The sequence below is a fragment of the Anguilla rostrata genome, chromosome 10, assembly GCF_018555375.3.
Source record: "Anguilla rostrata isolate EN2019 chromosome 10, ASM1855537v3, whole genome shotgun sequence".
NCBI classification, from domain to species: Eukaryota; Metazoa; Chordata; class Actinopteri; order Anguilliformes; family Anguillidae; genus Anguilla; species Anguilla rostrata.
The window spans coordinates 33552631-33577639 of record NC_057942.1 but is presented as its reverse complement, the minus strand read 5'-3'; the positions used below and the strand labels follow the sequence as shown (position 1 = coordinate 33577639).

The window sequence follows — 25009 nt, the reverse complement described above, 5'->3', positions numbered from 1 at the left end:
GAAATAGCACGCCGGGCGCCAGCCACGCTTTTCGTGAGCGGGTCTGACGTCAGGTCGATCTCCCCGCCATATGGGTGGGAGGCGCTGACGCTTTACTCGTGAGAGAGTTACACCCCCCCCCCCCCCTTTCATCTCAAAGTGTTCATGCAGACGTACGCGTCACACCTAAACCCCTTCAGATACTCAACTACAATATGGGGTGTAATATAATGCTGCAGTCATCTTTCAGGACTGCTCGCTTTTTTTTGTTAGAGCTCACTGAAAATCGAATGCTCTGTTCGTGATACCAATTACGTTTTTTTTTTTTACCAGAGCACATTATTGGCATGCACATTTTATGAAATGAATCAAAGGTGACTTCGCTTTGCAGGGTTACGGTGAATTGACTGTGTAGTGCTCAATATTTATTGTGCACAACCAAGATATTGCTCATCCAGCGTACAGTTAAGCGCCAGTTCGGGAAGTGAAGGAAATTCAGCTGAGTGCAGCACAATTGATAAAAAAATGAATAGTTTGTGTTTCCTCCTCTGGCTGCATAAGGCTTCATTTACCCTGTTTTCAATGCAAGCGATCTGGTTCTTGTTTCTTGGTTTATAGATGAGGTCTCCCTCCTTTGCCACTTTCCTCAGATTAATTGAACCCCAGCAGACCCGTACTGTGGGCCCAGTAGCGTGTCCAGTGAGATTCTGTATTTCAGCTCATCTATGATATGAGATGTGGTCCATATTACATCCGTAAAAAAAAGAAATAGAAAAAAAAGCTATTTTCGTCTTGTGGAATAATTTTGTCTGACCCAAAGTGCGCAAGTGTGTCCCTTTATGAAACCCACAGTTCTTTCTTTTTAAATAACACTTCCTAAGTAAGTGTTCTTTTGAGATAGTGTCTTATGTAAGCGAACCCTGTCTTCAGTGGGACGTGTTTTTTCTCTTCCCCCCCCCCACCCCCCTTTCAGAAAGAACATGTACGCCGGAGGGGATAACGCACAGATGAACGGCGACACGCCCCACGACGGAGGGCACGGGGGAGGGGGGCACCAAGTGGGCGATGAGCTAAAGAGGACGGGAAGGTAATTCGCCGTCTCCCTCGGGGATCCTGATCGCAGCGGTCACATCCTGCCCCCGGTCACCGCTTTCAACCGCACTGGCAGAGGCAGAAATGCCCCGAGCCTCGTACCGTTTCGAGAGAGAGAGAGGCAAACAGGTCACAGATGCAGTGAAGAGTGGCCACTCTTTAGCTCGTTGGCAATATTTGTTTTTTTTTTCCCCTCTTAAAGGAGTACCATGGTGGTTGAACGTGACACTTCCCAGTTGTCTTCAGGCAACAACAAAACAAATGTGCATAATTTTTTTATTCTTCAGTCATTTCAATGCACTTTAAAACGTATTTTTCTAAGCCTAAATTTCCCACTATAAAAATTCACCCGAACCGTCTGGGCGTGGTAATGAGAACTGTCAGTTAGCTATGATTGACAGACCGTGCCCCATTACCATAGCTACCCCATGATACGCGCTCTCTTTGGGAGACTGAATTTTCACAAGCTAGCTAGCTTAGTAGTATATCAAGCATCGATAGATAGCTAAGGTAAGGACGTTGACTTATATCCAATTATAATTTTTGCTATCTAGCTAGCCAAGTTAAGATAAAAGCACAACTATAACGTCCTCATAAAAGCAAACTAGCAAGCTAACGTTATCGATAACATTGCCTTATGAAAGCAAACCTCCTAGCTAGCTAACGTTAGCTAGCTAGCTAAATGAATATAACCAGAAAGAATCTAAAGGCACTCTAATTTAAGTGAACCTAACGTTAGTCAAATATTTGCATTGTCTGAACAGCAGGACGGTGTGTCCTGTCAGATTTCTTTACGGGGCGTGGAAATGGGAGTGGTTACTGTATTCGTGACGTAGAAAAATGACAACTTTCTCAACCGGTTGAAAACAGGACGATGAATTTAAAACGCATATTTCTCCAAAAATACAAAACGGACATATTTAATACTTTTCTCATTGTGTTTCTTCAATGCCTCTTGTGCAAATAGTACATAAAACTGAGAAAGTGTGAAAATCACCATGGTACTCCTTTAAATGTTATGTTGTAAGTGGGGGGTTTGGTCAAGTGCACACATTGCAAAATCACAATGAGCATGCTTCACTGGGTAAATGAGAGCTCGGGCTCCCTTTGGAGTGAAGGCTTGCCTCTCTCTCTCTCAATAAAATCGCATCACAGCACGACTGAGTTATAATCAACCTGTAAGAAGCGGTGACCTTCTTTGTTATGCAAAGTTCGTTTTTTTTTTTTTTGTGCATTTGGTTGAGCAGTTTTTAAAATTGATTTTCTCAGGTTTTGCGGTGGCCTTATACTTGACATCAAAAGGAAGGCACCTTTTTTCGCCAGTGACTTTTACGACGCCATACACATCCAATCCCTGTCAGCCATTCTTTTCATTTACCTGGGGACGGTGACCAATGCCATCACATTCGGGGGTCTACTGGGGGATGCCACAGAAAATATGCAGGTGAGATTACGAGCTTTTTCTTTTAAATTTTAATTGGCATCTTCTTACTGCTAAAATATTTTTGTTTAACTAACACCTATTGCTATGGGATAATAATAACAATGAAGATTTTTTTTAAGGGAAAACATTCAGGTTACAAGAAGTTCAATTATGAACTGCAATGACAGAACCATTTTGCTGTAGTATTCCATTAATCCATTACTTGACTGGAAGAATCTCACAAATCAATCTGAAGACGGAATAAAAAATCTGAGGCTAATCTGAGGCTGGGTGAGCCTGATCACTTCCTAAGAAATGCGCTGGTTGCCCTACGTTTGTATCAGGAAACAGATAGATGCTTGGGTGTATGTGCACTAGACGTGCTGCATGTCTGCCTGAGGTACTGTAGCTTTGTTATGGCTGTACCCTGCGCAGCTGACCTCGTTACACTGACACGACAGTACAGTACCAGTGTCACTCATTTAGCACAGGCACCCGTAGAAGTGGATTTAACCCTTTGAAGCGTATGGTTTTTCAACATTAAGTCAGTGTTCTAGAACTCCATTGCTTTCAATTACCAGTAGTGATTGTGACATCAGCATTGGAATATTCTGTTACTGTAAGAACATTCCAATCTCATATTTGTGATCTTGCACCTTAATGGGTTAAGCAAGCTAACAATAGGTGCAGATTCGGATTGCAAAGCCTTTCCCAGCTCCTGGTTAATTGCAGGTACAGTGTTTTCCCAGGCTGTGGAATTTCTCCACAGACCTTTTTTATACAGTTTTTGACCCCAGTACATTTAAAGCACGGACACCAAGCCACACAAATCATATACAAGCTGAAATAAAACAAACTATATCAAAGCGGCACCGTTTCTTGTGGTGCGATTTCCGTCAAAGGCAAACTTTGATATCACAAACTAAAAGGAATGATCACCTTGCGGGGAGCATTGTTTGCTTATTGTGCAGGAAGCAATCTATAGCACAGCCGTTGCAGTGACGAGAATTTGGCGGCACGAGGCGTGTTTGCGTCAGAAGTGCAGAGTAGATAACCGAGGACGCGGTGTAAAGATAAAGGCATGTCCTGAGGCACACATTCGTGTGTGCATTACTTTGGCGTGTCTTCTGCATTGTAAACAGTGAAGGCATTCCTGAGTCGGCAATTTCAAAGAAAGAAAGAAAGAAGAAACATGCCATTCTTTTTGTGCTGAAATGTCAATGACAAACACAATGTACAAAATTGTCCGCTCCGTACCAAGCATTTTGTTTCACGTCCCTTTTCAGTCAGATAGCTGATATAACTGATTTGTTTTAAAATCTTTCTATCCACTGAGTTGAATTTGAGCCCAAGCCAGACCTATGGCGTGAGATATGAGGCACATGCCTTGGCTGCCCCATTTCCTACTGGACAGGAACCCGCTCAGGGTTCCCTTACATACCACTCATAGACTGTACTGCTTGGCTCACCGGTCAGGGAGGCCCCAGATCGTTTATTCATGCCTGGCTGCGCCTTTCCCCCTCTGCAGGGGGTGCTGGAGAGCTTCCTGGGCACGGCGATTTCTGGAGCGGTCTTCTGTCTGCTATCGGGTCAGCCCCTCACCATCCTCAGCAGTACGGGGCCTGTGTTGGTCTTCGAAAGGCTGCTCTTCAACTTCAGCAGGTTCGAAGCCCATCAGAATTCTTACAGTTTGTTTCCATGGCAACGGGGAAACTTTAGACCTGGAGCAACCTCAACATTTTTTCTGCAGGTTTTCTTTTCTTCATATACACAGGTTGTTGAGTTACTTTTGGTAATTGTTGAACTTGGCAAAGGAATTTTTAATTTGGCCTGAAATTTTCTGCTACCTGGGATAGGTGATACTGTAATTGTGCCTTTTTCCTTTAAGTAATTTTTGAAGAATGTTACCTTCGCTTGTCTTATTGTCTGAGGCATTTACTTCACTAATTTGTGTTTGTTATACAGTAGCTACGTCATTCTTTGACAACTAGCAGGCTATTCCTGACAGCAGTGCCTATTCAAATTAATAGATGATATTACTTTGCCTGAGAAAGCATTTTTTTTGGAAACCTTATATTATGTCCTTGTTATCAACGGTCAGCTTATATGCAAACTGTTAAGAATAATTTATTTTGCACTAATATTTTTGGCTGCCTTGATTACAATCTCTATGTGCATGAATCCCTGGCTCAGAGCTAATACATTGTCTTGACATTTATTAGTTTAACAAATTGCGTGCAGCAGAAATCCCAGATAGGTCCGATTGTTTGTTCGTTTCCCCCTGGATCGCGGTGCTGTATCCTGTCGATATCCTGCACTCCCACCGAGGAACAGCTGTGTTCCTCTGGCCGACCTGCTTTCCCATGGGTCAGAGGGGCCACAGGGCGTCATGAGCGCATGGCAGGGTTCTGCCGCTTCGTAACAGGGAACAGCGTCATGAGATTTAATTTCTGTCCGTTTTAATACCAGAGAGAGAGAGGATGCACGCCCAGGCTTAATTGGATGTAGACTAGCTGCTCAACTCATACTTGGGGAATATTGTGCTTTCCAATGTAAATGTATTCAGAATTGCAGACGTGTCTTAATCAGTGTGGAGAAGGGATGTAAAAAAATATCCTTTTTGTTTCGCCACACTCAGTTCAGTTTGGTTTGGCTTGCTTTTTTATTTTCTAGCTCTGTTTTTGAAATAGGCACTCACAAGTTTGTGTGTATTTTCTTTTAAATTTGTCATATAAAGTTTATATTGGACATTTCGATTTCGTGTTACCAAAAATGTGCAAAATCGAACCAAACTGAAACTGTGGACTGAACCAAACATTTTTTCTGTTTCTGCCACACAAGTGTAAACAAACCCATACCCATGACCTGTACTGCACGATATGCTACCTGAACAAGCATTGATAAATGCAGTCATTGGCCAAAATCATTTGAAAAAAAAGGCACAGAAATAACACATCCTCTCAGCCTGTTCCTTCGTCAATAAATAGTCATTGTGCTTATCCCAGGGACAACTCGTTTGACTACTTGGAGTTCCGGTTGTGGATCGGCCTGTGGTCGGCCTTCTTCTGCCTGGTCCTGGTGGCGACGGACGCCAGCTTCCTGGTGCAGTACTTCACCCGCTTCACGGAGGAAGGCTTCTCCTCGCTCATCAGCTTCATCTTCATCTACGACGCCATCAAGAAGATGCTGAAGCTGGCCCACTACTACCCCATTCACTCAGGCTTTAAGGTGGAAGACGTCACACAGTACGACTGCCTCTGCATGGCCCCCACTGTAGGTAAGATGAGTTACCTCTACAATGGATTACATACAGTGAACTTGCACAGGTTCATTTTTGCTTGATATTTTTGGTGATTAAGATGAGTGAAAAATCATCAAAGAGCAGAGTCTCATTCTTTTTGTCCTTCATGCTTACCCTTACCAGTCGCCAGTGAACATTCCGAACATTTACGGGTTGACACAACTTCCTTTTCGGTCACAAAGGCTGTGGGGGAGATAAACGTAACTAATCCAGTTAACCAGTTAACTAAAGCTACTGCTGCCACAAAATTTTTATTGTAATGAATTCACGTCGTCTGTTTCTTGGTTGTCCATTACTGAATTTTTTTGCTGTTAGGCGTAATACTTAGGCCTTATAGTTTCCTCTGTTGAATCATTTACAAGCCCAGACATTTTGTTACTCATTTTCCAGCATGTATCCAATTTGCTGGTTTTAATAGATTCATATATGGTTCATATATGGTATTTATGAACATGATACTGTATTTGCACGAGACTAATGATTTTTCCTAAGATATTTCTGCTGAAGTGAAGTCAATTAAATGCAAAGGAACAGGGGACATGGGAAGGTTACACCTCTTGCTTTGAGAAGTTTTGATACTGTACTTTTGCAATCACTATTTGGCCTGACCGTGTTATGGAGACAAACACATCATTTGTGATTCTTTCTAACCGCCGTACATTTCACCCAATGTGATGGTGGAATGTTCAGTGCTTTTATATTACACAGTTGTTTTATCTCACATGACGTACAGCGCTATATCGTTCCACCACGAGTGAATCCATGAAGGGTCATGCACTCCAGGTACATGGCTCACTACGCTAATACCTCGTAGCCCAGAATGCCTCGGGCCGCCAAAGTGACGTCGGTGCCAATCAGTCACGGGCATTGCCCCCCGAGTGCGCGGCAGCAGCAGCAGGTTCACACAGAGGCCTCTGTCCTGCCCCGCCTATCCCAGCTACGCTGCCAAACCCAATCTGACAGTCGGGGCGAGAGCAGGAGGAGGGGAGCAGCGCGCCTTGCAGAAGCCCCTCCTCCTTTCGATTTCCGATCCTTCACGTGTCGACATGATGGGTGTTAGCTCAGCTCTCATAGAGTAGGCGTATCCCTCTACATGGGTTCACTCCAGGGACACAATGCAACTGGATCTAGAGCTCTAGCTACTCTCTAATTAAAACATTAAAACACTGATGTCGTAAAATACAACGCATGTATTATAAGGCTTATGTCAAGAATGTATAAAGCTTCATTACCACAGAGTATTTTGCAATGAAATAACGCCTACAAACAACGTAATATGGCGATTATTAGTAAGCTTGGGCTGAGAGAGTTGGGTAAGAGGACTAACTTTAAGTTAAGTGTCAGCATTGTGTTGTGTTGCATTGTAGGAGTAGCATTTTAGTGAAAAGGGTTGCACATACTTCCATGCAGACCTAATTCACTCTCTCCTCAATCACCAGGGGATGTTACTTACATGGGACCGGGTCACAGATGTTTTGGGCATACATATTGAACATAAAAACTGCTTTAAAAAGCTTATTTGATACTTAGACAGCATTGAATTTGTTTATGAGTGATTTATAAAGATGCTGTGGTAATGTAAGATTATTACACAACTTGAAGGCTACTTAGAGGCTTGAGGAATGTTTCAAATGGATAGAGCAATGACTGAGCATTTTATTTGAAATATGAGACGTGAATGAAATGTCAAACAAAATTTAAGATGGCTGGAGATAATAAAGATACTTTGAGAGTATCTAACCTCTTCCTGATTGAAAGCAGTCTTTACTGAATGCCATGTACCAGCATAGTGACCATAGTGGCGCTGTTGGAAAGGTGCAGGCATATGCATACAGAGCAAGGTGACTTAAGGTGACTTGTCTGAACTTTCAGAGTTCATGGTCTCAATAGCAGAAAGCTTATTCGAGGAAATAGCCTCTATATAGTTATATACTCCTTTTCTTTAAAAAATCCTTTCCTTCTGCTTATTCATGTGGTTTTACCAACAACCCCTTTTCATGAAAAGCAACTATATTTACATTGAGTAAGTCAACCAGGTAAAAAAAGGCATTGAATGTACAGCTTTGCACGACCTGCTCGTCCTGTAATAATACATAACGCAGTTTTTGTTACATTACGGCTGGGTTATAAATTGTCAGACGGCACATACGTACGGGGCCTTTGACATTTTGTCAACACGCTTCAGCAAAGCAAGTCTGAGTAGCTGGGTCCAATCTAGAGCTTTTTGTGCATGCACATACGCATGCCGTAAACGAGGTGATCTTCAGCTTCACTTCTTCATGTAAGCAGCTAGAGACATTGTCTCATTGGGATCATGATATCGATGGCTGTCTGTTTTCCTTTGCATTGGGTCTATGAGCGGTAATATTCGCATGAGATTAGATGTTTTTTAGCTGTGGGACATTGATTGAACCCAAATGCGTTTCGCGCGCACGCTGCCCGGTGCGACTGTTTGCTTTCTCAGCACATATTTGACTGGAAACAACAGCTGAGCTACGCGGCAGGATCGCGGCGGCAAACGGAGGCGAGTCGGGGTGACGCAGCTGGCCTGGCAGGAGGGATAATCCCCCTCGGAGTGGGGAAGGAGGGAGGGGAGGAGAGCGGGGGGATTAAGAGACCGGTAGGAGAGGGGTCCACGCTGCAGGCTGTCTGCCTCAAAGGCCGCTCTCCTGGCTGTTCCCTGCCCCCCCTGCGGGGGTTGCCCCGTGCTCGCCCGCGTGGGGTCCTCTTCTCTGCGGCGCCCCCAAGGCTGTGCCAGGAGAAACAGCAGATGTTTGGAAACGAGTCCAGGTTGCGACTCGTGTGTGAAGCCCGGTCTCGGCCGTGAGACTCTTTAAAGATTCATGTGGAGGGAGGCAGGTGTAGGGGTATCCAGTGTGGTTTAAAAGGTGTGTGTGTGTGTGTGTGTGTGTGTGTGTGTGTGCCTGGGGTGGGCAGGGGGTGGGGGGGTTGTGGGGCAGGGAGGGAAAAAAAATAGTTTAGTGTTCATTTCCCTCTCAACTCTCTTTCAGAAATGCTAATGATCATATCAGTTTACAGATTGTATAAATTGTTAGTCATTTGTCTAATCAAAAGGAAGGAAGAGCAGGCTGCATTAAAAATCACAGGATTTGTTTACTGTGCTTTTGAAATTGAATCCTAACTACCAGTTCCAGATGTTGCAGAGTCCAATGGCGAGATACAGACCTGGCCATGGTGTCACCCAAAGATTGGTTTTAGTTGAAGGGTGTTCTCCTCCTAAGCTCACACTAGAGTTTCCTCTGGCACATTGGATGCCTGCTGTCTGTCTGTGTAAGCTGCATAAGTTTCAGGTGGATTGTGGGATTCCTAGTGGAGTGAAAATAAGCAGAATCTGGCTAACAATCTTTACAGAGGATGTACGTGCTAGTGTACGCTCCCCTAAGCTAACATTTTTAGGACATGATATTTAAGTTATAATCAGGCCTGAAATTATGACCTGCCATTTTAATTTGAAGAATTAAAAAAATAGTGGATTAAAGGTTGTCAAAAAGCTTTTTTGATAAATCATCCAGTAGCCTATTTCTCCTTGTGTCCTTGTGATTGGCTTGAAGCTACTGTACCCTCAAATGTTGTAAATTCCCTCTGGAGCCCATCCAAAGCTCCCATGTTCCACGTCACTGTGCCCTGCCTCCAATGACTGGAAATGCATGCACTCACAACACATTAAAGTGTGCATTTATTCATGTACTTATTCAAAGTGATCCACGTTTGAATGCACAGGGTTTTAGCCCACCCTTATTAAGCATGCTTACTGACTGAAACTCAGCGCCTATGATATTGTTGTGCACTTTAAAGTCAAATCCACTGTGCTATTTCCTATCTATAAAGATTTTATGCTCTGCATTTGAAAGCCATTCATTAAGTACTTAGCAGCTGTTCGATTTTTTTTTTTGTGTTGTGTTAACATCTCAATCGCAAGTGTTCTTACAGCAAATTTCTGTTGAGGATTGTGTTCGTGATTGTGCCATTCTGATAAAGCATTTTTAAAGTATTTACGTTTAATCTATCACACTGGCACAAAATAGATCATTTTTGCTGTAGTGCAATTTGTTTATTACCATTTTAATGTTAATTTTCTTGGGGATATAGAAAGAGGGTGCTAAAATTATTTATATAGTATTACTATCTTTACTGTTTATATAGTAGTACTGTTGTGCTGTGTACATGTGGGTTTACCTCGTCCAGATATGTTAATTGCAGGTGACGATAGATATGCCAAATTGTATTTTTATTATGACTACTCCAACACTACCATTCACCCACATTGCACCTTGAACAATGACAAAGTGTTAGCATTAGCACAGTGTGACTTACTTCTGTTTTTCTGAGGACATGGTCAAATCTTGTGGCAGCATTTTGCAATTGTGCATGTAATTGCTTCCAGCTTGGGAGGATGTTTTGCTTAAATTTGTTTGGAGACATGTAATGTTTGGCAGCATTGGGACAATCGAGCATTTGAAGTGTGTTTTTAATTTCTGTTTCCTCACACAGACAATAACTCAGGGCTTTACAGTGATTCACTGGAAGACGGTACCACCACCTGGATAATTAACAATACTAATATGGTGAGTCATATTAAAGGTCACAGAGGCGTCTCAAGTTCAAAAATGTGTTGGTAGCACTTACAACCCTAATCAGTTTGTTGCAATGAAAATGTTCCCCAAGCGATCACATAGAGTGACACATACGTATATTGTTCATATGCTGTTTCAGACAAGTCATAACACAAAAACAACCATACCTGCCCACTTTCCCGCAACGTTATTGCTGTAATTTGTCATTGCTGTAATAACATAACTGAATTTCTTCCTACGTTTGTTTCCTGCAGTGTTCCTTGTAGCTTAAAACTACTGCTCAAGGGGAACTGGACAAATTCATATGTTGGGAACATTTACCCGACCTTTCCAGAAACTGACCTGTAAATGACCTGAAAGCTTCTCGTTGCATGTGTTCTTTTGAAAGAACACATTTTTAAAAAATAATACATTTTGGGCTGAAGGAGGTCACAGGGCAGTGTCATTATTCGGATATTTTGTTCAGTTCAGGTTCATTCAAACATAATGCCCAAATATAATCCCTGCTTGCATTTCTGTGATCTCTCTGAAAGGGCTGTCTGTGTATCCCCAGCTTCCATTTCATAACTACTTACCAGTGGGCACCGATTTGTCAAAAACTCTTGTGTTGGCCTGAGCATGGCGCTAGTATTGCATTACAGATGGTGTAGGCAGAATGTGGGACTTCATGAGTTCAAGGCATGCATGAAAATACAGACTCACTCTGCTCAACATCTGGTGTTCTGTCTGTGATCTTGCATAGTAATACACATGTCATTTTGGGGGTGCTGGATTTGGCAAGAAAACAGATGACCAATGCCTGCTGATTTGTATAAGACATTTTATTTGGAACACAAGTTAGAGATGTGTCAAACCACTACAATTTAACTGTTTGTGGACACATCTTATCCACTATCGTTGTTGGCATAGTTTCAACAAGTACTGATGAACTTTTATGCATTGAATGTTCACGTGTGTGTGTGTGTGTGTGTGTGTATGCTGCTGCATATTGTCCAATATGGTAAAACTGTACAAAACTCCATTGCTAATGAGTAAAATATGTCTTAGTTTTATTAGTTAGTTTGTGGGACTGCTGAAATCAAGGAGTAATTCAGATTAAATCCATTTACTCTAGCATCACCATTACTCTTTGTTTGGGCCTTCAGTGAAACTATTCTGTTGTTAATATGTCTACCCGTTGCATTCTGCCCTCTAGCCCTTTAATGCTACCTGGTCGTCGCTGTCAAAGTCGGAGTGTCTGAAGTACGGAGGAGAGCTGGTGGGAGAAGCCTGTAAATACGTCCCTGACATCACCCTGATGTCCTTCATCTTGTTCTTCGGCACCTACACCTGCTCCATGTGTCTGAAGAAGTTCAAGACCAGTCCCTTCTTCCCCACGAGAGTGAGTGGCGCTGGCCAGTGTGGAGCTAGCACAGCTGTCCTGGGCTGATCTTCTTTTAAAAATATGCGAGACACTGAGTTTTGTGTGGCGTATAGTAAATATTGTATTTTGAATTCATATCAGGGAGCACTGAACCCAGTGCTCTTCACATAATAGAAGTAACAATAGTCCAAGTCAAAGTGTTGATGGTTTCTCGACTAGTTTCTCCTGTTTGGCATGTGGGATGTAGTTCAAGAAGGTAGACTGTAGATATTCCTCTGGCAAGTATACTGTACACTTTTTAATTTTCTGTAGTTGAACTGAATGTGATATAAACCAAAACCTTGAGTTGGTGGGAATGAGATTTAACTAAACTACTTACAGTAGCCTGGGGTTTCCAAGCATTATCTGTGTTGATTTATGTTGTATGTTAAGTTGATTTATGGGTCGCAAAGCCACAGTCAACATCTAAGGAAATCTGGCAAAGCTTAAATAAATAGAATGAACACATTGCCAGGACTTCCCACTTAGATCTGGACTGTAATTTCCTCAACTTCCATTCATTCTCTCATCTATGCATATCTTGAATCTGTTCTTTTGAGAGTGAGATGGGGAGATTAATTTGTCTGGAGAGATATTTGTGTGAGGGAAACTTTCTGTGGGATCTGTTTTGTTTATGGTGAAAATGCATGCAATAGAATGCATATGACAGGTCTTTCTAAAACCAGTCTTGTTGCTGGGGAGAGGGCAGGTTACTTCAGCGCAATTAATGATCTGTCACTTTTCATATAAATAAACATATCTGAAAGCAGCCTTTCTAAAATAAACCATGTCTTCCTTCTCAGGTGAGGAAACTCATCAGTGACTTTGCCATTATCCTGGCCATTTTGATCTTCTGTGGTGTAGATGCACTGGTGGGAGTGGACACGCCTAAACTCATTGTGCCAAGCGAATTCAAGGTCAGGCCCTTGTGTGTGCGCATTTACATACTTAATTTAACATGCATGTGTTCTAACGTACATTGGATACAGATTCTTGCATTGTTCATGAGCTCATAAATGATGAAATGCAGGCCCAGGATATTTTAAAGCCGTTATTCTGAAACAGCACCTTAATGACCTGTGGGCAACACTAAATTGGTGCTTGTACTGTAGGTCTTCAGTATTATAACGTCTTCAACAAGAGTGCTTGCTGGCATTCACCTCCTTACATCTTAGTTTTTGTCATTTAATTAAAAAGAGATAAAGAGGGAAATATCTCTATTTTTTTAATGAAGAACTCACAGTTCAATATACTCAAAATAGAAGTTATTTTGAGTATACCATCTGTGATGGCAATCTAACCAGAAAGTTTAAAAAAGTAATTTTTAAAACATTCAGTCATAATGAAATGGTTTTAAGTCAAGTTCATAAAATATTTTTTCGATTGGACCCATTAGAGCAAAGGTTTGACTTGTCTGTGTGATTATTTATTGTATGAATCCTTCTGCATTTTCTCTTCCACTCAGTTTATGAAGAATGTTTAATAACTATAACAGGCCATTCAGCTGACGTAGGCTCATTATGTTTCTGACTGTCTAGAGACAGTAGCTTAGCACTTTGTCAAACCTGGCTTGAACACCTCTGTAGTTTCTGCATGAAACTAGCCAGCTGCCAGCACATTGTCAAAGTGAAAATATTATATAAAAACGACTTCCTAAAATTAGGGTGCATACGTATTGGATTTCAAAAAAGAGGACAGGGGCAGGTGGGCATTATGAACATAATATTAGGCCATTTGTTTGTATACAGTCTATAGAATGTTCAAAACCTAACCAAACGTTTTTAGGAATTTAGAAATCTCGCCTAAGTCCCAAAAAGGGGAAATGTCCCAAAAACAGAGGACGTCTAGTCAGCCTGTTATCAGAAATATGAAATACCTTTAATTTCCACACGTCCCATTGATGGTACTGTAAATCCGACTTGTATACTAAAAGAATTTCAGCTCGTTAACACTCCTTAACGCACTGTGTCTCTTGTGTTCAGCCAACGAGCCCGAACAGAGGCTGGTTTGTGCCCCCGTTCGGAGGCAACCCCTGGTGGGTGTACCTGGCGTCGGCTCTCCCGGCCCTCCTCGTCACCATCCTGCTCTTCATGGACCAGCAGATCACCGCCGTCATCGTCAACAGGAAGGAGCACAAGCTAAACGTGAGTGCTAGCAAGAACCACAACCACACAGTTCTGTGTGGCACAGCGGAGTTTTGTTTTAAAGAACCTAGCACGTGTGTCATTCTCCATATTCTTTATTTTTACTTTTATTTTAGAAAGACAGAACTCTCCATGCGTCCATTAGAGGCCCAATAGCCGAGCCTCGCCTAGGACGTTAGCCAAAGAATCCACAGTGCCGTCCCTTCTGGGTTAGGGTCGGTTGAATTCGGGCAGGGTTTACCTGATTGCCTGTGCATTAGCTCCTCCTGAAAGCGCTCTAGCTACACACAGGCTTCCAGTTGTCACCAGTAAGGGATACATCTCTAATCTGATTGGACCCACCTGTCCCGTGGTGTTGCATTGTACTTTGTAGTGTGCAAAATTGCTGTTGGCTCATGGACAAGGTGTGCATGAATTTCAGCTGCAGTGCTTTTTACAGGGAAGTGACTCAAGCTATAATGAGCAGAGCAGAAGAGAAAAAAAAAACTGCAATGCAATTGCATAAACCATTGGGGATGCAAGAAAAAGTTCAAAATATGACTGATGAGATCCTTGGTTTTTGCTACACTGAAGTGCTTGGCTATGAATGACTATGAGTGCCCTAAGGAAGCTGATGCTGATGTAAGAGCTTTGGCAGTTTCAGTAGATGGCGCTGTGACTCTAGCTGCCCACGGACCCGCTGGAGCTGAAACAATTTCGGCTCAAATTTCAGGGTGAATGGGGATGAATAGCAAAGCAGCCTTTGATGTTCCGGAAGCCTACCTGCAGTTGGCTGCCTGCATCAATAAGGTTCCCGTGCTCCTTAATGAACACAACGTCCCCCATCTTTCTGAATTTAGTAAACGTTTTATTAAGTGTGTCGTGTTTCTTTAAAGCGTGCAAAAATGGAAATGTCTTTGGCAACTTGGTGTGTGCGTGTTTGTTTCTTTTTTGCCACCCTTGTGATTCGGCAGCGGATCAAACTGTCCTCGCAATATGAGACGTGAATTGACCACAAAGGCACAAAGGCGGAATTGTGCAGGAGACAAAATGCCCTTTTCTGTATCAGATGGGGCTCAAAGTGTTGGAATTCTATCTCAACGTTCTACTGATGGGTGTTCTTTTTAAGAAAAGAGAGATGAAAAACCTGAATTCCAATGCTACCCTCTATTTTATTCGCCTGGATGAAAAACCGCTTTGTGCCTATACCCAAGACCCTTGTTTGCTTTTTTGGTGTTGGAAGCCAAATTCAGAGAAGCTCTCTGCAGTTAGGTTGCCTCCCTTGCTGCTTGCGTAGCAAGCAGGATCAGAAAGTGGATTCGCAATAATGCCGTGACTGCTCTCGATTTCGCCACGGAAATGGTTCGTTCCCCTTCCCGTCCGTGTGCGGTAACGGTGGCTCCTCCCTCTCGCACGCAGAAAGGGGCGGGGTACCACCTGGACCTGTTCTGGGTGGCCGTCCTGATGATCCTGTGCTCCTTCATGGGGCTTCCCTGGTACGTGGCGGCCACGGTCATCTCCATCGCCCACATCGACAGCTTGAAGATGGAGACGGAGACCTCGGCCCCCGGGGAGCAGCCCAAGTTTTTGGGAGTGAGGTATGGAGGTGGGGCACCTGACCCCTGCAGTCACCTGAGGGGGTGGCTGCATGACCAACACAACCTTAAAACCGACACTTTTTTAATATGGTCACCTTTTTTGGCTTCTGAAAATGTTTCCTCTGCTCGAGTATATGACTCCCTCTTGTGGTCAAAAAATAAAGCCAAACACAACATATTGAGTACCTTATCTCTGATATTAATGTAATATTTTTCAAAAGTATACTTATGATGTGGTAGACAGATCAGATGTAATTTTCAACAGGCTGTTGACCCTGTTTTTCATTTAAATAGTTAAATGCTGATTTTGTTGGCCGGTTTGTGTAGGGTACAGTATACACAACCACCTGTTTGTGTGGGGAAAATAGCTTATTTCAGTAGCCCTAGGAGGTGCCTTATGCAGCTGTTAGCTGAACAAACACAAACGGATTTAGCGGGAAGGTCCAGTCCCACCGGCAAGACTGTGGCGTTATGTAATTAGAGTATGGGTTACACAGTGTGACTTTGGCCAAGCAGTCAATGGTGTTGAAAATAGGAAGGAATTCAATCAAAAAGGTGTTTGCATATCCTCATATACAACTGTATCAAATATTTTCCACGGGAAATGCATTCTTATGCGTGTAAGAAAGGGATTAACCAAAACAATAACAATAGTAAAAATAAGCAGTGAAATGGACAGGATTATTTGTATTGCAGTGGTGCAGTTCCTTTCAGAAGTGCCAATGTTACAGTTTCTTTCAGAAGTGGTTACATTGATAAAAGCAGGCTCAGAACAAGAACGTTGTGTTTTTTTTTAAGGGAGCAGAGGGTCACTGGAGTCTTCGTGTTCCTCCTGACCGGACTGTCCGTCTTTATGGCTCCAATCCTCAAGGTGCATTTCTCTTATGAAAAATCCCCCATGATTCTCCCTTTCAGAGAAGTTTTTTTTAAATGACACAGGTTTGAAATATGTGTAGACTTGGAATGTGTAATATTTGTTAATAACTTTGTGGTATTTTCAATTTGTTTTTATAATATTTGCTATGACATCTGACATTTTCTAGGTAGAGCCTGCTCCCTTGTGGACATACACAGTACTTACAGTGCAATTTCACCTGTAATATTAAGCTTTCCTGGTAGTGCACAGAGCTTCTGCTAAACTCAAATTTTTCATCTTCTCTTCTTTGAGAAATTATGTGAATTAGTCTTATCAGAAAATTAATTTTGCCTAATTAATTAACTAGACTTCATATAAATGCATACCTGTCCACAATTAACACACTGGCCCTTTTAAAAAATTTTTAACTAAAGTGTTTTTATGAATTTTTACTTACAGAACTGTTTGTTTGTTTGTTTTCCAGTTCATTCCGATGCCTGTGCTGTATGGAGTCTTCCTCTACATGGGTGTGGCCTCCCTCAATGGTGTACAGGTGAGTGACATGCAGTGGGCGGGACTAGTGAGAGGCAGCTTAACTGGGGTGTGAGTTAAGTGCAAATCGGGACACGCGGTGAAATCTGTCTGGTTGCGTAGACAAGTGTCTTTACCCTCAGAACAAAGTTGTTACATTTTTGTGAATTGTTATGCTTACAAAGTCACTGGTATGACAGAACCCCACATTTGTTTCCTGGAACCTGGCTGGTGGATTATTTTGGGCACACAAACATTTTATTGGCTCATGGTATTGGACCTGTCAATCAAACACTGATAGATAAACCAGTGATTAATGCGTGATTTTGTGTGTTAATTCGGACTCCCCATTTCCTTCTAAAAGGGGCGTTCCTGCCCCAAGCTGGTGGCTTAATTGATTAAGCAGTGAGTTTATTGCAGGGTCACAAGAGGAATGGGACCGGCACTTAATTATGCCTTGGTTTACATGTAAAAGTTGATGGTGAACGTGACTCAACGGAGGTTCAGCCCTGTGGTCAGGGAGCCTGAGGCCAACAATTTTCTGTGTATAGTATACACTGTACATCTATGCTGAATACCACATGTTGTGGATATTAATAGTTAGCCTCCTTTGAATCTTACCGCACCGAATCTTCATTATTTTTCATGAAGGGTTCATGAAGAGTTGATTATTTTTACTCTTGTGTCATGTTTGACTGCTGAATGTTAACATGTGACTGAATTGTACTTGTCTGTCTGAAGTGTTTCTACAGGTTTTATTTGTTTGCACGTCTCTCTTGCAAAAGAGATCTTGGTCTCAACGAGACTACCTGTGATAATAAAGGATAAATAAAAAGAAATTAAATATTCCCTGTATCCCTGTTCCTACCTGAAATGGCTTCCTCCTGGATCTATCCTGTGTGTCCCTGAGTGTCTCCCCCCATCTCAGACGCTGTCTGCCCTCTCCACAGTTCATGGACCGCCTCCAGCTGCTCCTGATGCCGTCCAAGCACCAGCCAGACCTGGTCTACCTGCGTCACGTCCCCCTTCGAAAGGTCCACCTCTTTACCTTCATCCAGGCCCTCTGCCTGGCCCTGCTCTGGGTGCTCAAATCCACCGTGGCAGCCATCATCTTCCCTGTCATGGTGAGTCTTGTCTCCACTTCCTGGAAGACATGACCCTCTTCCTGAATCACAGCAGTGTTCGTTAAATGGGACTAGACTGTGGAATACTCACACTTTGGGGCCAAACTGAAACTAAGAAGCTTGTTTTGGTTACGCTGTAAGTTTATTTCCTGTTTGGCTAGCTCACAGGCTTTGCTAATCCTATATTAATAACGCTGCATGACAGAAAACTCTCTTTATGGAGTATTGAAGCGTGGAACTGAACATAACATGTAGCGGCTAACCAGTAAGTTCAAGTCTATCCCTGGCAAGTTCAGCATGATGTATCAGAATAAAACTTGTACATGTATCATAAAACTCTGGTCCTGAAGATTCACTGAGTCTACTGATGTTTTTATTTGATCTTAAAATCAGTAACCAGTTTAGACCCAGTAATACGTGGGTGAGGTGAGTTAACAATTGTACTAACTGATCCATCAACTGCTGCATTACATTGAAAACCAGCAGGCTATGCAGATCTTCAGGACCACTCCTGTTGTGCATGAAACTCTTACTATAAATACTAGTGACATAATGATTGATGGTGGTGTGTTTGTGCATCACAAGTTCTGAGTGACGTGCTGTGTTTCTTTTAACAGATCTTGGCCCTGGTGGCGGTGAGGAAAGCCATGGACTACCTCTTCTCACAGCGGGATCTGAGCTTCCTTGACGACGTCATTCCCGAGAAGGAAAAGAAGAAGAAGGAGGACGAGAAGAAGAAGAAAAAGGCGAAGGGTAGCCCAGACAGCGATGGAGAAGATGTGAGTGATTTGCCATTCCTGCTCTCTGTCCAAATGTGGTTTTGAAACATCTGAAAGGAGAGTATCGGGCATGTGGTCAGTATTCTTTTCAACCATGTTCAGCTGATGTGTTGGGCTTATTTATGGGTGGCACAAAAGAGTAGGACATAAAATGGCTATACTGAAGATTTACAGTCCCCTGATTTGCCTGTATGTTATTTATCATGATTGTCAGGATTCATTGTTAACTTTTTATTACCCAGAGCTTTGATCTTTAGATTCAAACAAAAGGTAAAAAGGAGTGTTTTATCTCCTGAGTCTTAAAACGGACTACAATACAGCAGTAGGATGATCTTACTTCCAGTTTTCTTTGAAATTTTACAGTCTGGTTTATTGGAGAACAAATTTAATGAGGCTACACATGTAAACGCAGAAATGCTGCTTTTATGTAGCTCTGGATTTCCAAAGTCCAGAGCTCTTAATTAGTTTTTTTTTACCTTAATTTAATCAGATAGGTCAACTGAGAACAACCCAAGTGGGTCGAAATTAAAGGGATTGAGTAGCCAAATAGATACAGAGTGTGATTTGGTGGCCAGATTATTATCCAGTTTTGTGGGATAAATTAATAAACAGTGTTACTTTTTTTGCAGACATGATTTAGCTAATTTATGCTAGTGTTGAATTTGCCACATTCTGTTTGTTAAAAAAAAACTCTTGTATTTGTTGGTGAGCCAAATTTTAGGACAAATGGTGACTGAATCCAGGTTTCACACCCTGCCTGTGCTGTTAGAGTCGGTTGAGTTAAAGCTCTGCAATACAGGCTCTGAGCCTTTCTGCACATTGCCTCTACAGTCTGACTACCACTACAACGAAAATGTCCCCAGCATTAAAATCCCCATGGACATGATGGAGCAGGAACCCTTCTTAGGTGACAAACCCTCCGACAGTGAGTAGAGCTGACCGAGGCTCCGCCCCCCCGACTGGAACTGGAGCATTCTCACTCTGACTTCAACCAATCAGCTCTTCGCTTCTCTTTTTCACCCCTCCCCCCTTCCCTGCTCCGAGGGATGCTAACGCCTTGGTGCTGTCCCCAACCCCTTGCATGATGCTAACTGCCTTCTCTCTATCAGTAGGTCACCACTGTTGTCTAACTTTCCGGTCTTGAATGTGATCTGACTGGCCGATGCTCCATTCCACCCGACTCCTGGGTTCTAACTTCTTTCTGGCTTTCATTGTATTTCTTGTTCGTTTTGTACTTCTCCTGAAGCTTGATATCGTATTCACGGATTGCGGAATTCCTGGCTGCTCCATTCACCTGCCTGATTTTATGGAATGTATATGTTTGATGCTTGGTATGATGGATATTTCAACATTATCCTGCCCATCAGCGTTGTGAAGTAGTGTGATTTGAACTAACACAGCGACCGGGAAACAGTTGTGAGTTTTGCAAAATTTGTGCATACAGTATAGCATTTGAACATAGTATGACGTACATGTTTGTTGTTGTTTAAATCTTGAGATTTATGAATTGGATTTGATTTCAAAAAGAATGGTTTGGGCAGTGTTGAAATATCTTTCTGTTTTAATATTTTGAGTGTTTGAAGCTCCATGCATGTGAGAAATGTATGTACTTGCTTTAGAAAATTAATTTCATTTTTTTGTCTTCAAACCCTAAACATATTTGATTTGGTGTGAGTGTTCATATACTATTCTGTTAGTTTCATTCACTAATGTCAGTACATACTGATCACTTATTCACCATAATATAGAATGACAAGACTGTCATATCACATATCTCTAGCTGTATAAATATAACATAAGTTATTCATAATTAATCATTCATTAATTAACTATTAATGACAGAAGGACATAATTTCTCTCGTAGTATCTGCAGCTTCCTTTAGTTAAACATGGGCTCTTGTTAATCTCATCTCATTAGGTTATTGAATTGAATCCCTAGATCTTATAATCAGCATGAATTATTCAGTATGCCAGCCACACATAATATTGTATATTTATCAATACAGTAGGATAACATTGTTTTTGCAGTTTCCTGTATTTTGCCTGTTATGACAAGACACATTAATTTAACACCGGGTGGAGTGGTAAGATATAATATGCATACAGTTTAAATACACCATTTGACAATAGCCGCACATTGAAATTGCACAGGTCAATAATATTGAGAGTGCACTAGGAACATGGGAAACACCAGGATGTCATTGTGACCATCTGTCACTGGTTTTACTCAAAACTGGCTTATATAAAGCCCAACCTGAATGGGACATGGGTGTTCCAAAAATAGTTGCCCCTGCATCACATGATGCAGGGTTGGTCATCACCCCTGGTTGGCGCTAACAAGAGGCCGTGTTTCTATCTCTCCGCAGGAGAAAAGTCCCCCTCCCTCCTCGAACACCACACGTCGTGCTGATCGGATGCACTACTTCCAGGGTAACTCCTTGTCGAGGTACGTCCTCTGGTGGGGTGAGGTGAGGTGAGGTGAGGTGAGGCGGGGGGGTGAGGTGAGGTGGGGTGGGGTGGGGTGGGGTTGGGGTTGAGGTTGGGGTTGTCCACAGCCTGAATGGACCTGTTATGTGACTGGACTGGGGAGTGTCCTGTATCAAGGGTGTCAGCAACATTTCAGGTAGAGGGGAGGACTGGGTGGACATGTCTGTTATCATAAAGGTAACCAGGGATACTTAAACCTGAATTGCTTCAGTAACAAACTGCTGTATAAATGGCTATATAAATATCTGTAGCTTGCCCTGGGTATCGGCATGTGCCGAGCACATAATACGAATAAATTATGCAGTGAGGCAAGGTTTTGAGTCTGTCATTGGTTGAGGCGTCTGTACTAACCGTTGTTCTCTTCTTTTTTTTCAGTCCTGAGAGAAATCCATATAAATCTGTGCCTCAGATTAGAATAGACCTTGAGCCCGAAGACAACGGGTTCTTCTGGAGGAGTCGGGGTTCCGAGACGTCTCTCTGACCAGTAGAAGCCCCGCCTCTCCTGATGAGCCAACCAATCCTTGTGCAAACTCAAAAGACATTCCTGTTCTTATTTCTATTCTCCTATTCTCTATGAAAAAATTCTTCCAGCGATCAAAACTGATGGGATGCTTATTTGAAAGTGAATCACATAGATGGAATAGTTCAAATTTTTTTTTATTATTTGAAATTGCAAATTACATTTTAAGAATGCAAAACCTTGCTGTTTTTTTGTCTGGATTAACTCGAAGAGAACGATGATTTGTGCAAAGGGTTTGTTCCTACGTACAGTAGGTACTTTTCAAATGGGAAGAAATTTTTACTGTCATTCCGATTCCCAGATCCCCCTCTCTGTTCCAGTACAGTACACAATAGAATGTGTTGTTTCACACTCCTAACTCCTTACTATGCAAAATGTATCTTCTTCTGAAAAAAAACAGTAAAAATTAAGTAGCTGTTTGTCATGCATGACAGTGAGCCTAACCTGCCGTTTTTGCATCTTCCTTATATGAACTTTTTATTTTTTGTTTAAAAATAAGAAATTACTGTAATTACATTTTCCTGTAGCAGGAAAATAATACTTTGATCGGTTTGTAGCTCTACCTCTTATTTCTAGATGCCAGGCATTCTATATAAATATAATATTTTGATTTTATAAAGGGCACAGCATGGAATTTTAATATTGTTAATATTCTTTCTGTCTTTTAAGGGTTTCCCTGGAACGAAGTATTCACAAGATTAAATGTATTAAAAGAGAAAGCAATATCTGTAACATAGAGATAATATAATTCAGATTCAATATTATATGATTTATTAACTTTTACATGATGTTATGGTCTATGTTGATAATATGCCATTGATACAGATTTTTTAATGTTTTTTTTTTTAATCAGTCAGGATACAGTGTTGTCTTTTTCCTTGAACAAAAAGCATAGGATTTGTATTGTGAAGCACTGGGTCAAGCACTCAGCATTAAGTCCCCAGTATTTGTGGGTTCACTGCTGTCTTGTGGTGTAAAAAAAGCTTGTTCGGCTGCCATCTATTTTCTTATGATTTGAACTTGCAGTGCTGTATGCATTTTGAAAGATACATTTTGAAAGAATTTGTCAAGCAAACAAATGGGTGAATTCATTTATTTACAATGAATTTGCTGTGTACATGAGTATCTAATGTCTATATCCCTTCATAAGTAAACAAAGCAGTTCTATTTGCCCAGCTGGTCCCAAAAACTGGCATGAAATCCAATATTTCTCTCAGCCAAAATGTTCTTGGGCAAATAACTGCTATTTCTGCACAAAATGATCTACCTAAGTGGCTTAAAATTGTATGTAACAGAATGATCCAGAAAGGTACCTCATGAGGTCCTAATGAGCAGTAGTCTTTACAAAATATAGCTTACGGAATCTTCCAAATGGGACATTTTCTATAACCAATAGTGAACCACAAATATGTGAAAAACAGGTTTCTTAGACATTTTGTTTCAGTTCATGAGGCTTTTTTTTTTTTTTAAACAAATGTTTATTTATATGCTTGTTTAATAATTCCAATGGTTTTTTCTTCCAGTTTCTATTTAGCTGGGTTTTCTCCCTTGGGGAAAAAAGTAATATACTCTATTTTCTGTGTCTAAGAATGAAATATTAATAACTTATACTGAAATGGGAAAAAAAGGTTTTCAGGATTCTACTCAGGTTCTCTGAGACGTAATATGCATGTCCTACTTTATATGGCCTGCATGTGATCCAGTAAATCCTTGTTTCAGTGTATTTTTATGTATATCTTGTACATTCAAGTATGTTGGGTAATTCCAAGATGCTTGGTTTTTTTTGTTATTTTTTTGTTATTGTGATTCATTTTGATTTCCCCCCTAAACCAATGTACTTTAGCACTGCCCAATTAAGCATTCTCTGTTTTTAAGCTTAAAAATATTTTTTAACTTATGGTTTGGGATGGGTAGTTAGTTTAAACAGAATCAAATTCATTATATCAGCATGTCGGACAAATTCTAAAATGAAATTAACCGTATGAAACGTGAGGTTAATTCTAGTGTATTAAAGACTGATGTTTTTTCATCGATTTTTATTGTGAATTTTTAGAATAAACAAAAACATACACATGTGAAATGATTTATTTTAGAATTTATATTTTTCAAATGAAGTGTATATTAAAATAAACTGAATTTACGCGACTTGAATTATTTCCGCTGTGAATTCTCCTGGAATGGACACATTGCTGATCTGTATCCCGCCTCAGGAAAAGTGTTTGTATGTTGAGATTACTTTAACAGCAGCCTACTAATATGTTTGCCATGTTAGCATATTTTTAAGAGGACATAAGAAAGCCTTACATACATGTTCCACCCAGAGGCCCCTGTCTGACAGGAAGTCAAAAAACACATAATAAATATATGTATGTTATAAAGTGAGACTGGTTACCTTATACATGCAAGCTGATTCTTATACAGGTATTTAGAGGAAATGTTTTGCCGAAATTTGTAGCACTCTAGGCATTTGTTTCTCTTTCCAAGTGCAGTCATGAAAGAAAAAGACCAGAACTTATTGTTGAGCCAACATTTTTCTAAATTATTTTCTGAATTATTATTGCTTATTCACATGAATCAAATTAATGTTGGGCTGCAACAAAAAATCCTGTATGGGTAAGGGCCCTTTTCAGATAAAGGTCAGTACTCACAGGGCTTATTCCAAACGCTTATTTTTTACCTCCTTTCGTCCTTACCTTGTGTCCTTTCCTTGCACCTTAGCTCCTTAGCTTCCATTGGAGGTGGCAAGAAAAGGACACAAAGAAAGGATTCAAGGCTGGAGGAATCACTTTACTGCGTGGGATGGATCTGTGAGCGCATAAAAGTCAAATAAATGTCTGGTCAGGTCTGAGGCACACTGGCTTGGTAACTCTTTCCCGTGAAACCATTTTCAAGTACTTGAGCTTGCTCCAGAGAAATATAGTCTCATTTCAGTGATGAACGTGAAATTATAATTTAGGTAAAGTACCTAACACTGTTTTTGAATACTGATTTGGGCGTCCGTTTAGACCGTCTCTCTGTGTGACTTGTCACCAGTCCAACTAGACTAAAATAGACTCGACTAAATAAATAAACATATGAAAGGAATGGAAAATGCCTTTTTTTATATCAATTTCACCCTCAGGGAGGACAGCTAAATACCTATTATTTAATCTTTTTGCCATTTATTCTCCACAGAATGTCATCTCGTACATTTTGATGG

General features: G+C 41.3%; 1 protein-coding gene across 9 annotated transcripts in view; it reads left to right on the top strand.

Moving 5' to 3' along the window:
- slc4a4a (solute carrier family 4 member 4a) overlaps positions 1-23272 on the top strand; it is a 70783-nt gene extending 47511 nt beyond the window's left edge. For 5 of the 9 annotated variants that reach the window (XM_064296624.1, XM_064296626.1, XM_064296618.1 and 2 more), the window contains 15 exons: positions 953-1066; positions 2341-2515; positions 4023-4156; positions 5500-5771; positions 10308-10381; positions 11586-11771; positions 12596-12709; positions 13775-13936; positions 15335-15513; positions 16312-16384; positions 16854-16922; positions 17851-18024; positions 18642-18803; positions 21170-21249; positions 21666-23272. In XM_064296624.1, the coding sequence (XP_064152694.1) occupies positions 953-1066; positions 2341-2515; positions 4023-4156; positions 5500-5771; positions 10308-10381; positions 11586-11771; positions 12596-12709; positions 13775-13936; positions 15335-15513; positions 16312-16384; positions 16854-16922; positions 17851-18024; positions 18642-18803; positions 21170-21249; positions 21666-21771 (2074 nt within the window). In that variant the 3' untranslated portion in view covers positions 21772-23272. Of the gene's footprint in view, positions 1-952; positions 1067-2340; positions 2516-4022; positions 4157-5499; positions 5772-10307; positions 10382-11585; positions 11772-12595; positions 12710-13774; positions 13937-15334; positions 15514-16311; positions 16385-16853; positions 16923-17850; positions 18025-18641; positions 18804-19634; positions 19729-21169; positions 21250-21665 lie in introns of all 9 variants that reach the window. The other 4 variants (XM_064296627.1, XM_064296619.1, XM_064296625.1 and 1 more) reach the window with 1 other exon arrangement.
- Positions 23273-25009: the final 1737 nt, after the last annotated feature.